At 35.7% G+C, this 15,932-nt stretch overlaps 1 protein-coding gene across 1 annotated transcript in view; it reads left to right on the forward strand.

Moving 5' to 3' along the window:
- The window catches only part of lrpprc (leucine-rich pentatricopeptide repeat containing), an 82,722-nt gene that overhangs the window by 10,717 nt on the left and 56,073 nt on the right, over positions 1 to 15,932 (forward strand). Inside the window, exons 12-20 of the mRNA XM_073834080.1 lie at positions 5,928 to 6,046; positions 6,129 to 6,222; positions 8,585 to 8,654; positions 10,514 to 10,541; positions 10,635 to 10,692; positions 12,738 to 12,844; positions 14,412 to 14,489; positions 15,052 to 15,111; positions 15,721 to 15,834. Of these exons, the coding sequence (XP_073690181.1) occupies positions 5,928 to 6,046; positions 6,129 to 6,222; positions 8,585 to 8,654; positions 10,514 to 10,541; positions 10,635 to 10,692; positions 12,738 to 12,844; positions 14,412 to 14,489; positions 15,052 to 15,111; positions 15,721 to 15,834 (728 nt within the window). The remainder of the gene's footprint in view (positions 1 to 5,927; positions 6,047 to 6,128; positions 6,223 to 8,584; positions 8,655 to 10,513; positions 10,542 to 10,634; positions 10,693 to 12,737; positions 12,845 to 14,411; positions 14,490 to 15,051; positions 15,112 to 15,720; positions 15,835 to 15,932) is intronic.

The following is a 15,932-nucleotide window of genomic DNA, read 5'->3' on the forward strand; positions in this document are numbered from 1 at the left end:
TATATATTAGTGGTGGGCCGTTATCGGCGTTAACGTGCTGCGTTAACGCGAAACTCTTATCGTGCGATAAAAAAAATATCGCCGTTAATCTATTCTCAAATTTGGGTTAGGAGCTGGGTCTAAACTACGCAAGCTATGATGACTTTCACCTTGATAGTTTAACGCGGATGTATACCGAATATGGTCGCGCGTTTAAGTCTCCTCCAGCAAAACACAGACAGGATCGCGTCGTCCTCCATTCATGAAAACAGAATCTACTATAGCGCGAAATGCCACGTAAATTCGTCGTTTTTTGGATTCATAAATCAAATGTTGCGCTGTCACTTAATTCAAATCGCGATATGGACTAGTGTATGTGAAAACTGAAATGCAAAAAGACCGTTTTAATATGAATCTGATATGTTCCGTTTGCCTAGTACAATGCCTAGCTGTATGTATGCATGGCGGAGACGAGCTTTTACTACACGCATTCTGAAACACACGTGACGCTCCCGGTAATTTTTGGCATTTTCATCTCACATGAACAAATAAACTCAATCTCCCAAACTGCTGTGAGTGTCACTTTTACCGTTTCATTTGAGAAAACTAGCATCATATCATACTGTATACACAGAAACTTCATGGCAACCTGTCAAAATAAAAGTACGGTGTAACATGTAATGGGTTGGGTAGGTGTTGACGTTAAAAAAACACAATCTAATAGGTAGAAAAAATAATTTCATTGTTAGTTAGTTAGTAAACACAAGTACATCTAATTGAACATAATTTATTTTCATCAACAAATTATCATAGAACAGCTTTATGAGCTTTATGATCCATTCTCAAAGACTTACTTTTAGTCATTATTTGGGTAGCACACATATTCTGAATGCCTTCAGCAGAATTCAAATTAGCCATTTTAATCTAGATTAATCTAGATTAATTCCAAGATTTAATCTAGATTAAAAAAATTAATCTATGCCCACCTCTAATATATATACTAAAGTTAGAATAGGCTATTTATTTATTTAGGGCTCTCTTTTTAACACATTAATAAAAGAAAGTCTGCCAAGTTAGATTATACATATTTAGGGATGTAATGATATCAATATCGTCGTATCGCGATAGCAAAACTGTCTCGAGATAATCGTGGTCACATTACGATATGAAACGATACAGGTCTTCTCAGCAAAAAGTGTATATTTTTTTTAAATGTTCTAACATAAAAGGTCTTTAAAGTTGTGTTTTGGCACATTATTCTTTGGCACAGTGTCTGTCAAATGAACTAAAACAGAAAGCAAAATCTGGCTTAATCCCTTCATCATGTCAGGTGATCAGCTAGTGATCCAGTGTTTTCTGCACCTCACAACGGCTCAGTTCACAGTGAATGAATGCAGTGAACTTGTTTATTGAATGCGCTGTGAGTTTAACGTGTGTTTTGGAACGCAACAGCCACCAGTTATGCTTTATTTTTGTGGCAGATGATTACAGCATTTCACTAGATTTGTAGTAAGACTTGTTTTTATAAACTTGTTTTCACTGAAGCTGGAGTTTTCCGTCAAAATAAAAGCTCTACTGCCAATTCCGTCAATATAAAAGCTTAAAAGTGCAGTATGAATGGCTGACAGCTAGCAGTTTAAATGGGTAACGTTACTGTAGTTCAAATTCAAAACATCTCTTTTAAGTGTAGAAATAAGGAAAGAAGTATTGTAATTTTTCTACTGTACTATTATTTCCCTATGAAATATAAATTTTCATTTATTTTACATGGCTATTACTGTCATAGGAATAACAATAATATAAAGTTGTTGTTATTATTATTATTATTATTATTATTATTATTATTATTATATTCTAATTTGTGTGGCTTCTGAAACACCAGTGTGAATATAATTTAGAATGAGACAGTATACTTAGTTAAGAACATGGGTTGGAGCTCTTAATTTTGAACTCTCAAAGTGCATTAGATAATTTTACTTTCAAATGTACAAAATGTAAAAAAATTCACCCCCCCCCCCCAAGTCCTAATTTCTTTTTTTTTTCTTTTTTTTTATTGCAATAAGTATTGTATCGTGGACTTCGTATTGCAATATTATCGTGTTGTGAGATTTTGATATCGTTGCATCTTGATAAATGTTACATTTTATTTTCTCCGTAATTCTTTTACTTTATCTGTTCCAAACGAACAAATAAACGTTCTGACAAAAGAGCACGTCCAGATAAATCTTGCTGAAACTGCAACAGCAAGTATAAAAACATTTCATATTTAACCAATAACCTTCATGAAACATGCAGGATCGCTCTCACCTTTCTGTTCCTGTACCCTTTTTTCTGTTTGCTCAGTGTTGAAGTCTGCACTACGTGAAGGTTACATGACAGAATTTGTAGTGACTGGGTCTCATGTAAATGCGAGCGCTCTGAGGGAATTCACTTTCAATTACGTGCGCCGCTGTGCACGGCCATGAAATATTTAGCGCCATGTCACATTCTGTCCACAGGTGTCACCAGCGGGCAGATGCCCATCCCCCTTTCCACCCACCGCTTTTCCGTCCACCCGTTCACGAGTGCGGAGAGGAGGAAAAGTTTGCATTTTGATGAGGTGTGGATTTGGGCAGGCGAGTTTGAAAAAGCATATGCTAGCTTTGTCTCGGCAGCCGCGAGCGAGCGGTGCTTGTCGGATTCAAGAAGCAATGCAGCTCATTGCTTGTGACATGGCGTGAGAAGAATGCCTTAGTCCCTCATGTAGCACACAACAGGCTTTTACATCTACATCTTAAACACTCTTCGCACTGGTCACAATCTTTTTTTCTTCTTCTTTCCCACAATGACTGTATGATTTTGAGATTCATCTTTTCACACTGAGGACAACTGAGAGGCTCATATGCAACAATTACAGAAGGTTCAAATGTTTACTGATGCTTTAGAAGGAAAAAAAAGATTCATTAAGAGCCAGGGGGTGAAAACTTTTGAACAGAATTTTCTTATTTTGCCTAAATATCACATTTTTTTTCTTTTAGTACTGCCCTTCAGAAGTTACAGAAGATACTTGTTTCCCAGAAGACAAAATAAGTTACATTTACCGTGATCTTCAAATTCCAAAAGTTTTCACCCCTGGCTCTTAATTCATTGTGCTTCCTTCTGGAGCATCAGTGAGAGTTTGAACCTTCTGTAATAGTTGCACATGAGTCCCTCAGTTGTCCTCAGTGTGAAAAGATGGGTCTCAAAAAGACTTATACATCTACATCTTTAAACACTCTTCGCACTAGCCACAATCTATCTTTTTTTTTTTTTTTGTCATCCACTTGCAATTCTGGGTTCTTTTGAATCTCAGTAACTGCAGAAAGCCACTTTAGGGCTTCCATCAACTTTAATATCCTTCTGAGAGGAAGCATCTCAAGGACTAAAGGTGGGAAGTGATCTTGCCTTTTAGTTCCTCTCTGTTTGTTCAAATCATCTTGTTTCTGAAGCTTACTTGAACTTAAATTGGCGCATTTTTCTGACCCGTTTGGAACAGTCATGTATGTGCTAAGTTTTGCTTGAAGCAAGATATACTTTTGGCTTTTTAAAATTTTAAAATCCATTTCAATTTAAAACTGAGCTTGTTTGGAGATACAGTTTGAACTCTGATCTGTCCCCTTTAGTGCCCCTGTAGTAAGAGAGACCGCAGTCTTGGTTACTTCCTGCACTTACGGTTTAATCATCAAACCCGGTGATGTAGCAAGCAGAAACTTGGAGGTCGCTTGAGAATTCATTGAACCGGATTTGTTCCATAAAAGCCCTCTCAGACACTTTCTGAATTGAGGGAAGTCTTGAATCGGCTGGTGATGTGACTGGATATCCATTTTGTATCCCCATTCACATGCTACCTATCAGCCAGCGCTGTCTGAGCCAACTTTTATGGCTGACAAATGGATCAATGGATTATTTAACAGCAAAACAGGTGTGCTTCTCTCATAAAAACGAAAGAATGAATAGACAGACGGCTCTCAGGCTCCATTGAGAAGAGTGTCTGGACGACTGTTTACGTTTGCTTGAAAGCAAAGAGCTACTGAGTTGCAAGAAAGAATGAATGGAGAGAGATGCACAGATGAGAATGAAATGGAGAGATGGGATGGATGGATGGAACGAGACTCCAGGTGCTTTACCTGGCTAATGCTCTCGCACACCGGTTGCCGGCTGCTCCTGGTGCCAGATGCAGGTTTAATGGCAGATAAAAGCCGCTCTTATCTTTTATTCAGGTGTGTAGGTGTCCCCTGAGCATTGCAATACAGAGTGCTAAGGACCAAGGTGAAGAGTAAACAGAACACAAATCGCTGGTTCACGTGTTCCCACACACACACAAACGTTTGCCCGAGTAGGTCGAGAGACTGTTACATATGCATGTGGTGCTTTAGGCGGGAGGGAAGGGCGCTGCTGGAGAGCCGGGTACAGGCCTGAATCCTCTGCCTGAAGGAGGTGTTTCTCTAGGCCATGCCACTGGAAGACTGATGTGATAATTCTAATTATCCAAGTATTTTATTTCAGTTGTTTATTAATGCTTTCAGTTTAAGACCTGGTTCAGTGAATTGTAAACAGCCTTGGGCTTTAGGCCTACATCATGTTGCTGTTTAAAAAAAAAAAATAAAATCTCAGAACCAGTATAGCATTAGTTTTGTGCTTAGGAAAAGATGTGTTTGCTTATTTCTTTCCCACGTAATAGGAACGATTTTTATTTAACCAGAAATCATGGTTGAAAAATTTATCGCTAAGTCATAAATGCTTTTTTATTTTATAGTAATATAGTGTTAGTAATAGTAATATATTTATTATAAGAAATTTAATTATTTTTATTTTAAAATTTTATGTTGATGTATTTTTTTAAATGTAAATAATAATAAAATAATATTTTGTATAATATATATGTATATGTGTGTTTTGATTCTGCAACTACTACAAATAATTATTATTTTAATTTAATTTTAATTTTATTTTATTATATAAATGTACTATATACAGTTGAAGTCAAAAGTTTACATACACCTTGCAAAATGGTAATTTTTTATTTTTTATTTCAAAATGCATGTTATTTTTTTAGTACTGGCCTGAATAAATAAATAAATCTATATAAATAAATATTTAACATAAAAAACATTTGAATATAGTCCACAAGAGAAAATCATAGTTGAACTTATAAAAATGACGTTCAAAAGTTTACATACACTTTATTCTTAAACTTTTGAACAGAATGAAGATATGTACATTTTTCTTATTTTTTAAATTCAAAAAGTTTTTACCCCTTGGCTCTTAATGCTTTGTGTTTCCTTCTGGAGCATCAGTGAGTGTTTGAACCTTCTGTAATAGTTGCGTATGAGTCCCTCAGTTGTCCTCAGTGTGAAAAGATGGATCTCAAAACCATACAGACATTGTTGGAAAGGCTTCAAAGTTCAAATGCTGAAAAACCAAAGAATTTGTGGGATCTGAACGACTTTTCTAAAGTACAGTGGGCAGTTTAACTGTTCAGGACAAACAAGGGACTATCACTAAACAAACAAACAAAAAAACACAGTATTAAGAATCAAATGTATGTTAACTTCTAAACGGGGTCATTTTTAAAATTTCAACTATTATTTTCTCTTGTGGACTATATGTAAACGTCTTATGTGAAATATCTTATTCAGATCAGTACTAAAAAAAAAACATGCGTTTTGTATGATCCCTCTTATTTTGGTAAAATAATTAACAATTTGCAGATTCTGCAAGGTATATGTAAACTTTTTGCTTCAACTGTATTAATATATAGTCATATTGATACATGAAAAAAGGAAATTTCACAGGCCCTAGAGTGTCCTATGTGTCACTTAAGTTTTCATGAGAACTTCATGTGAACTTTGGTGCAACTGACGCAACTTTTGTATATCATGAATTTTAGGTGCACATATTTGTATAATTCACTTTTTGTTTTCTTTCAGGTACTCTGCAAACTCTGAAGGCCATGCAGGAACTGGGCGTCGGGTCAGACAGTGAAACTTTTACTGTCTATATCGTGCCATCTTTCCCATCAGTGGACAGTACCCGCACTTCTTTGAAGGTAATTGTGCTGGATATGTGTGTGGCTTGTTGTTTTATGTGACCATTCTGAAACACTCTCTAACTTGCGTTGATAATTGCAGGAGGCAGGTATTGACGTGGACCCCAATGTTTTGATTGCCACAGAATTACGAACAGAAGCATCACGTGGAAACCTTGCAGGGCTGTTCTCTCTGAGTAAGCATTAGCTTTCATGAAAATTGACCTCTTTTCCTTTCTCTCAACCACTCTCTGCCAATCTTCCTCATGTGTGTATATATTATATATTATCACAGACACAACTCTGTGGACAGATTTTATTTTAGATGTGCCCTGTGTGATAGTGCTCATCACTTGGAAACTAATTGCCGTCCATCAGGACTTCACATACATAGCCACTCAAACATCCACTCTACCAAGCAGCTACATGCCCATCAGGCCTTTTAAGTGATTAGCGACTGAATATCTATATATATGTGTATATACAGTATATCCATATCTAAATATAGTCTCCTATGCTCATCAAGGTTGTATTTATTTGATCAAAAATATAGAAAAAAATTTAATATTGTAAAATATTATTGCAATTTCTAATATAGGTTTTCCTATTTTAATATACTTTAAAATTATATTTATTTCTGTGACACAGTGGTGAATTTTCATTAGCCATTACTCCAGTCAGTGTCACATGATCCTTCAGAAATCATTCTAATATGCTGATTTATTATCGATGTTGAAACTGTTGTGCTGATTTTTTGACATGTACAGATAATTTACTCACCCCATTGTCATTCAAGATGTTCATGTCTTTCTTCAGTTCTAAAGAATTTTTTTTTTTAGGAAAATATTTCAGGATTTCTCTCCATATAGTGGACTTTTATGGTGCCCGCAAGTTTGAACTTCCAAATTGCAGCTTAAAGGGCTCTTAACAATCCTAGCCGAGGAAGAAAGGTCTTATCTATCAAAATGATCGGTTATTGGCTCATCTTGTCTAGCTCTGTGTGTACTCTGTGTATTTCGTTTCAAGACATTTGGAGTATGTTAAAAAAGCTCCCATTTCATTTTCTCCTCCAACTTCAAAATCATCCTACATCGCTTGTTCTACCTTGCACGTTCACTATGTAAACACTGGGTTGGTTCTTCTGCAGTGATGTAGGACTGTTTTGAGGTTGGAGGAGAAAATTAGAGTTTTCGACATACCCTAACTGTCTTGAACCGGAATACACAGAGTACACGCAGAGCTAGACAAGATGAGCATTTGAGGTTTCAAACATTTTTTTTTTAAATAACCGATCGTTTTGCTAGATAAGACTCTTATTTCCTCGTCTGGGATCATTTAGTGTCCTCTGAAGCTGCATTTTGGAGCACCTTGGAAGTCCACTATATGGAGAAAAATCCTGAAATGTTTTCCTCAAAAAACATAATTTCTTTATGACTGAAGAATGAAAGACATGAACATCTTGGATGACAAGGGGGTGAGTAAATTATCTGTAAATTTTATTTCTGGAAGTGAACTTCTTTTTTAAATATTTTTTTGGAACCTGCAATACTTTTTCTTTGGTTCTTTGATGAATAAAGTAAAAAAGAATAGCATTTATTCAAATTAGAAATCTTTTCTAACAATATAAATCTTAAGTATTACTTTTTATCTATTAAACACATTGTTGATGAATGAAAGTATTAATTTCTTCTTATTATTTTCTTTTTAACATTTATTTTTCCAAAGAATCATGAAAAAAGTATCACAGGTCCCAACTAATATTAAACTGTTTCCTACATTGATTATAAATCAGCATATTATAATGCTTTCTGAAGAATCATGTGACACTGAAGACTGGAGTAATGATGCTGAAAATTCAGCTTTGCTTCACAGGAATAAATTATATTTAAAATAAAAAACTGTAATAATAATGTGAAATAATATTTCACAAAGTTACAGTTTTTTTTTATCAAATAGATACAGCCTTGATGAGCATAAGAAACGTCTTTAAAAATCAATAAACATCTTACTAATCCCACACTTTTGAATGGAAGTGTATTTATTTATTTGTCTTCTAAAAGCGTTTTTTATTGATAATAAGAACCATAATAATTAATTAATAATCATCAGCATATTAGAGTGATTTCTGTAAGATCATGTATTGAAAACACACTGAAGAACTTTTAACTTTAAATAGAATAGAAACATTTAGTTTAGTTTTAAATTGAACAAATATTTCACATTATTGTTTTTCTGTATTTTTGATCAAATAAGCTCTTTGTCTGACCAAGGTGAATAGGGACAGTTGCTGTTGAATTATAGATCGTACCTTTTCTCCTTCATAGTTGTGCCCCATACTGTCTTTTTTTTTTTTTATAAGCTAATTCTAAGATATTTTAGTACTGGAATTTTTTTTTTTACCTAGAAAGTTAGCCAAAAGGTCTAAATCCATATCCAGTTACTGTGTAGCTCAGTAAAAAAAATAGCTTTAGTTACAATATTCAAAATAGATAACAAAAGGGGTTAAATGTTTGAAATGCTTCTGTTTTCGTGACATTCATCACATTCACACTCTTGCAGTGTCTTCCCCTGAACTTTCAAGAGTTGACCTGAGTGTTTTCAGAGCCAGTCTGATAACTGGATTCAAAGAGTAAGTAACCAAACAAACAAACAAAGTGTGTGTGTGTGTGTGTGTGTGTGTGTGTGTGTGTGTGTGTGTGTGTGTGTGTGTGTGTGTGTGTGTGTGTGTGTGTGTGTGTGTGTGTGTGTGTGTGTGTGTGTGTGTGTGTGTGTGTGTGTGTGTGTGTGTGTGTGTGTGTGTGTGTGTGTGTGTGTGTGTGTGTGTGTGTGTGTGTCTGGTATTCATCACGTTGTGGGGACCAAATGTCCCCACAAGGATAGGAATACCAGTAGATTTTGACCTTGTGGGGACATTTCTTAGGTCCCCATGAGGAAACAGGCTTATAAATCATGCACAATAAGTTTTTTTGAGGAAGTAAAAGTGTGCACAATCTCCTGTGAGGGCTAGGTTTAGGTGTAGGGTAGGTGTAGGGCGATAGAAAATACGGTTTGTACAGTATAAAAACCATTACGCCTATGGAATGTCCCCATAAAACATGTAAACCCAACGTGTGTGTGTGTGCGCGCTACTAGAATTTTCTGCCTTTTGGCTAGACAGACACACATTCGTCACCTCATGCATATGGACGCAGTCATCTCTAGCCCAATTACAGCATGGGAAGAATGCAAATAGAGTTTGTCCTCTTTGTTGCTTTGCTTCTGACGCCTCTCTGTCCGATGCTGAAGGACTACTAACTATCCCAACTGCCACTGATGGTGAGATGCGACTCACATGGGCATTTTAGCCATCAGCATGGTTGTCAGTGCTTATTTTGTGCTTAATTCCCCCTAGACGATCACCTCATTCCTCACGCATACTCATAAACCTGTCATGGTATTTCATTTATCACATCATTTTCTTATGGTATCACTTAGTGCACTCACTCAGCTTAGATCTAAAATCAATCCCATCATGCGCAATAGTTAAGGACCCGCTCTGTTTTTAAGTCAGATTTGAGCGCAGAGGCCGTAGGGCAACAGATGCTGCTGTCCTCTGTATTTAGCAAAGCATTTAGATGTGAAAGCCGAGCAGGGAGGTTGCCGGCAGCGATGGATGTCAGGTTTGTAATTGGGGTTGTCAGAAGGGTAGAGGGGGTTGTCGGGGCCCTGTCTCCTTAGCGACCTGCTCTTGTAATAATCAAGGTCAGGAGATAATTTAATCATTAAACAATGTTGAATCTCTTTTCCTTCCTCGTCTCCTTGGTGTCCGCCGTCAACACTCTCTACCAGCACTGCATCTTGATTTCTCAGTGTGTTGTCAGACTGTATGTGAATGTGCTTTGTGTATATATGTGACCACTGAGACTCAAATGTGTTCAAAACATTATAATTGTACAATATATGTGACCCTGGAGCACAAAACCAGTCTTAAGTAGCACGGGTATATTTGTAGCAATAGCCAAAAATACATTGTATGGGTGAAAATTATCAATGGGATATTAAGATCATGTTTCCTGAAAATATTTTTGTCAAAACTTAATTTTTAATTAGTGATATGCATTGCTAAGAACTTCATTTGGACAACTTTAAAGCAGATTTTTTTGCACCCATTCTTCAAATAGTTATATCTCAGCCAAATATTGTCCTGTCCTAACAAACCATACACCAATGGAAAGTTTATTATACAGTATATTATTAGTTATACAGTAATGATGAGTGACTGGAAATACCATGGAAAGAAATCATAAATATTCATTGGTCAAAAAGTTTGTGAACCCTGCTATATGTTTCGACTGGTTAAATGAAGCCCTGTTACACTAAATATGTATTTGATCTTGAAATCACTGTATGGCAGATGTTCAACTGGAATATTTTGTTTGAAAGTTGCACTGAAAATGTTTTTGTCTGTTTCTGTATGAGTCATCTCTGATCCTTTACTGCCCCCTACAGGTTTCAGAATGTAGAGCTCATGGCAAAGGTAAGAGTGAAATATCTAGAGATTTTGAGAAAGATGATGGGAAACAAATGAAAAGACGCTTTGTTAAATTGACCTCTTCATCTGCTGTTACAGATCACAGAGCTTCTCTATAAAGATCCTCGCTTCAATAATGCTGACCCTGAAACTTCTGGTAAGTTGTTTTCCCACCCTTTATCATTTTGTATTTGCCTGTTCATATTTCTGTATTTATTTATATGTATTTTTTTTTAATGTAATTTTGTGGAAATGGGGAAAATCCAGTCCTCCTTTTTTGTATAAAAAGACATTTGTTAAAAAATGTTTGTAAAAACTGTTGAAAAATAGGTTAAACTGTAGCATGCCATACTAAATATTTAGTATATTTATTTTCTTTTTTTAATTAAAATAAAATTCATGATAATCTAGGGGCCTATGAAATCTTTTTTTTTTTTTTTTTTTTTTTTTTTTCATAAATTCCATCTGGATTTTATTTTCTAAACTCTGTTTTAATAATTAAATTATAATAAATCAAAAAGCATGTCTAATTAATTGAAATAATAAAATTGACACAATTTAACAGCAATTTATTAAAATTTAACAAGCATTAAAATTTTAATGGCCATATAAAATATGGTTCATTACAAATAAAAATAAAATATTTTATTAAACTAAATACAGAGTTTAATTTTTTTTTTTTTTTTAATTTTTCGTTTTTCTGGATTCAGTTTTTCAGACTCGTGACAATCGTGGAACTTACACAATTTATTAAAGGTTTAAAGAAAATTACATGAAGGCCCTATGAAATCTATTTTATTTTTTCCCCAAATTCCATTTTTATTTATTTTTTTAAATTCACTTTTTTTCTGTTTTAATTTTTCTGGATTTTATTTTTTTATTGAAATCATGAAACTTACACTTAATTTTCTGGATTCTGTTTTAATGGTTTCATTACATTTAATAAACAAAAGCATTTCTAGTTATTTGATTTTTATAAAAAATTAAATAAAATATATATATATATATATTCATTCCAGAAATACTGTGTATCTACATTTTTCTGGTACATAATTTCCATATTTTTATTAGTAGTAGTACTATCATTACATTAGGTAACATATTTCTGTCACAGTTTCTTCAAGTTAAACCAAACTTTTATTTTGATGGGTTGCTGTGCACACTTTTCATGTTTCTGTTTGTGGGTCAAAGACGAAAAAGGGTTTATGCATAAAAACAATAAGTTTAATACTGCTTTAATTTTTTTTTTTTTTTTTTAACTACATTTTTGTTTTTCTGAGCAAAAAATATATATCATACATTTTTCCCTAATTAACAGAAGGCACCCACTAAAATGTCATTCAGTGTAGCAATCTTGTGAGGCATATTCACATCAAAAATCTATTTATGACATTAAAAGACAAATTACTTTCACCCCAAATGCTAATTAGTTGTAATTCTACATTTTTTTTTATTTTTAATTTGCCACTATCCTAGGTTTTGCCCATTTGTCAGTAAGAATTTTTTACTCATTTAAAACATAATAAAATTTAATATGCTCCCTTATTGTTTTCCCTCATTGTCGTTCTATTTTTATGACTGGACTCCTAGATTCCGTTCAGCTCGTAATAACAGCTCGTGTGCTGTTTGGGAAACATTGCACTAGTAAATCTCAATGCCTATATGTCCTCTGAGCTGGTTTCACTGACAGTATTGTGTGTGTGTTTGTGCAGAGGTCTGTAGGACCACTGGCAATGATGGAGTTTATCCTGACAGCCGTACTTTGCATTAAGTGTGTGTGTCTGATGCGGTCTGAATAGTAGTCATGTGCATGTTTATGTGAGTGCTGTGTGCTTGCTGACTCTGTGCTGAGTTAACAGAGCTTCTGCGAGTGTTTGTCGTCTCGCTGCACTGGAGCTGGGCTCCGCACTGGTGTCCGAGCAGGTGGGAGCGATGGAGAAGGTCTCTCTGTCTCATCCCATCACCGGGCACAACGCAAATGTGTGCGTGAGGCTGTCAGCTGCCAGCCACTTCAGTCAAGTCTGCAGCAAAGCTGCCTGTGTCAGCATAGCACACACACACATGGTTTAAGAGCTTATTTGCTGGATTGCAATATTTTTGTTGTTCTGGTACTACTGAAGCTCCCTTTGTGACTTTATATGGCTCTGTTAATGTATTTATAGAAAGCAGGAATGTGTCAAATTGGTTCTCTCCTTTTTGCAGAAAATGTGGCCTACTTTCTTTACAACCTGATTGATTCCATGAACAAGACGGCAGTGCACTCCAAAGAAGAGCAGCTTAGGGAGTACTTTGGCCTGCTTAAGAACATGGTAGGTTTGCAAACACTCCAGCAAAGTGTCATGAACAGTTAATCATATGCAGTGTTGGGCACGTAAAAAGTAATTAGTTATAGTTACTAATTACTAGGGATGCAAAATTATTTGGTTGAAAATAGCAAAAAATGCTCTTTCGGTGTTTGGCCGAATATGCGAAAAGGCTAAATAAATTATTCTGAACAATCAAATAGAGGCGCAAACTAATGCAGCAAACATGTCGGCAGTGTGGAAGCATTTAAAACTGTCAGGGAAAGACGCAAAAATCATTACAAGCACCGACAGCGAAAGACTGTTTAGAACCACATCGCATGTCTTCGAGAAGAAGAGAAAGGGGTGGTTGTTGCTGGTTACTGTATGATGACTGAAATCGCGAAATGGCCTTAAACCATTAGTAAATAAACTGCAGAACGTTATGTTGTCTAATACACGCACAAATTGTATTTATTCTGAGAGCGCTGCTCTCAAAGTCCAAAGCATGAGGAACATCTGCGCTAAAACGGCTTCATGAGAATGATTCATAAATCTGCTGCTGTCAGCAAAAAATAGTACTGAGGTGGTCTTGCGGATTTCTGCCAAAATAAAAGTCAACATTTAAAAATGTTAGTATTGCAATTTTACTGTTGTTCTGTTAAATAAAATTAAAAAGACAAAAATAATGATAACAGTCATTACAACAGCTCTATTAATACATCAATTATAACATTTTCTTTTGCTCAGCAAGGCTGCATTTAGTTGTACATTAAAAAACACATGCCTGATTCAAGAAGGGGGTCTTAAATTTGGCCAAAGAATATTATTTTACTAACTTATTAAAAATGTTTAAGTTAAATTGTGCTTTAAAAAAAGTTTTAATGCTGCTGTGGGACAATGTGAGAGACACCTTCCAGGGGATAAATATCACATTATTGGAGTCGCTTAAACCCGCGGACATGAAAAACATCTTAATAACAAGAAAACAATCTGCTTTTGTAAAATAAATCAAATAAACAGGGTGCACTCTCTGCCGTCTCGGTCTCCATCACCTCTCTTTACAGAATTTACCTCAGAAGAAGAACGCAACGCAAAAAATCTATTAACGCCGCAGTGCATCCAGAGAAAATTAGATTAGAATGATTTCCGAGGATTTTGTGACACTGAAGACTGGAGTGTATTAACTGCTGAAAATTCAGCTTTTTCTATCACAGGAAAAATTTTAAATTGAAAATATATTAAAATAGAAAACTTTGTAATATTTTACAATATTACTGTTTTACTGTGTTTTTGATCAAATGTTGGTGTGCTAAGTTAGTGCGCAGAATGTTTAGCTTGCAAAGTAAAATCTACCCCCCCCAAAAAACAAAAAAGTTTGCTTCTACAGTTTTGATTATTTGCTATTTAATGTAACGTTATTCAAAATACATTAGTGATTATATTATAAACATACAAACAAACATACATACATACAGAAGCTCTGAAGCAAAGCTAAAGACCATTTTGAAACATGAGTGTGAAAGTAGTTCAGGTAAATCTTTATTTTTCTTGTCGTGTAGTTACTTGGAGTTAATCATTTCTCTACTTTCAGAATATCCGCATCTCGCTGAACATCTTCAGAGGAATCAGGAACATTTTGGAGTCCTACCAAGCTCCAGAGCTTGTCAAGGTACTTTATAATTAGTGCTTTTTGCAAAGGCAAGTATTGTTTGGCTATACTTGAGGATATTATTTTGACACCATTCAGCTTTCAGCTATGAATGATACCAAAATTCGACATTAGAGGTGTGTTGTTACTTTTCTAAGTAAAAAGAATTTATTTGAAGACAAACACCTTGGCACCCTGGCATCATAGAGATTTTCGCATGGGCAAACACCACTGCCCCTGGACCACAAAACCAGTCTTAAGTAGCATGGGTATATTTTTTGCAATAGCCAAAAATACATTGTATGGATCGAAATTATCATTTTTTTCTTTTAAGCAAAAATTATTAGGATATTAAGTAAAGGTTAATTTGTAAATTTCCTACCGTAAATATATCAAAGCTTAATTTTTGAGTAGTAACATTCATTGCTAAGAACTTAGAGCTCCTAAGAACTTTTTTTGCACCCTCAGATTCCAGATTTTTAAATAGTTGTATTTCCTCACATATTTTCTTCAAAAACTTTACAAATCTGGTTTTAATCTGTAGTAGTACAGTTAATACAGCAGGTCATATTTTATCTTTCAGGATCTCCTTGCGCTTGTGGAAAACAAGGAAGGGTTGGAGAGCGATGTAACACTGTCTAAAGTAAGTGTTTGTGTGCGTGCGTGTGTGTGCGTGTGTGTGCGCGTGTGTGTGCGCGCGTGTGCGCGCGTGTGTGCGCGTGTGTGCGCGTGTGTGCGCGTGTGTGCGTGTGTGTGCGTGTGTGTGCGTGTGTGTGTGCGTGTGTGTGCGTGTGTGTGCGTGTGTGTGCGCGCGTGTGCGCGCGTGTGTGCGCGTGTGTGCGCGTGTGTGCGTGTGTGTGTGTGTGTGTGTACCTGGTATTCATCACGTTGTGGGGACCAAATGTCCCCACAAGGATAGGAATACCAGTAGATTTTGACCTTGTGGGGACATTTCTCAGGTCCCCATGAGGAAACAGGCTTATAAATCATGCACAATGAGTTTTTTTTGATGAAGTAAAAGTGTGCACAATCTCCTGTGAGGGCTAGGTTTAGGTGTAGGGTAGGTGTAGGGCCATAGAAAATATGGTTTGAACAGTATGATAACCATTACGCCTATGGAATGTCCCCATAAAACATGTAAACCCAACGTGTGTGTGTGTGTGTGTGTGTGTGTGTGTGTGTGTGTATATTTTAAAAGTGCTGAATCCATGTACTCAGCTGTGTCAGTCAAATATCCTCATGTTTTTGTCAGGGTTTGGAGGAGAAACTTGATTTCCTGGAGAAGACCCTGGCAGAGCTGAAAGCTGAGGGCAAGCCAGTCAGTTCCATCCTCAAAAAAGTAATCTCTGTCCTGTGTGCCGAGGAGGTGAGGTCTATTGTACTCATAAATACCCATGAGTATATTTAGTGTTCTGGACTGATTTGGTCTTCCTGTGTCAGCTGTTTCCAGTTATTTTAGCTGTA

This window comes from Garra rufa, chromosome 2, assembly GCF_049309525.1.
Source record: "Garra rufa chromosome 2, GarRuf1.0, whole genome shotgun sequence".
NCBI lineage: Eukaryota > Metazoa > Chordata > Actinopteri > Cypriniformes > Cyprinidae > Garra > Garra rufa.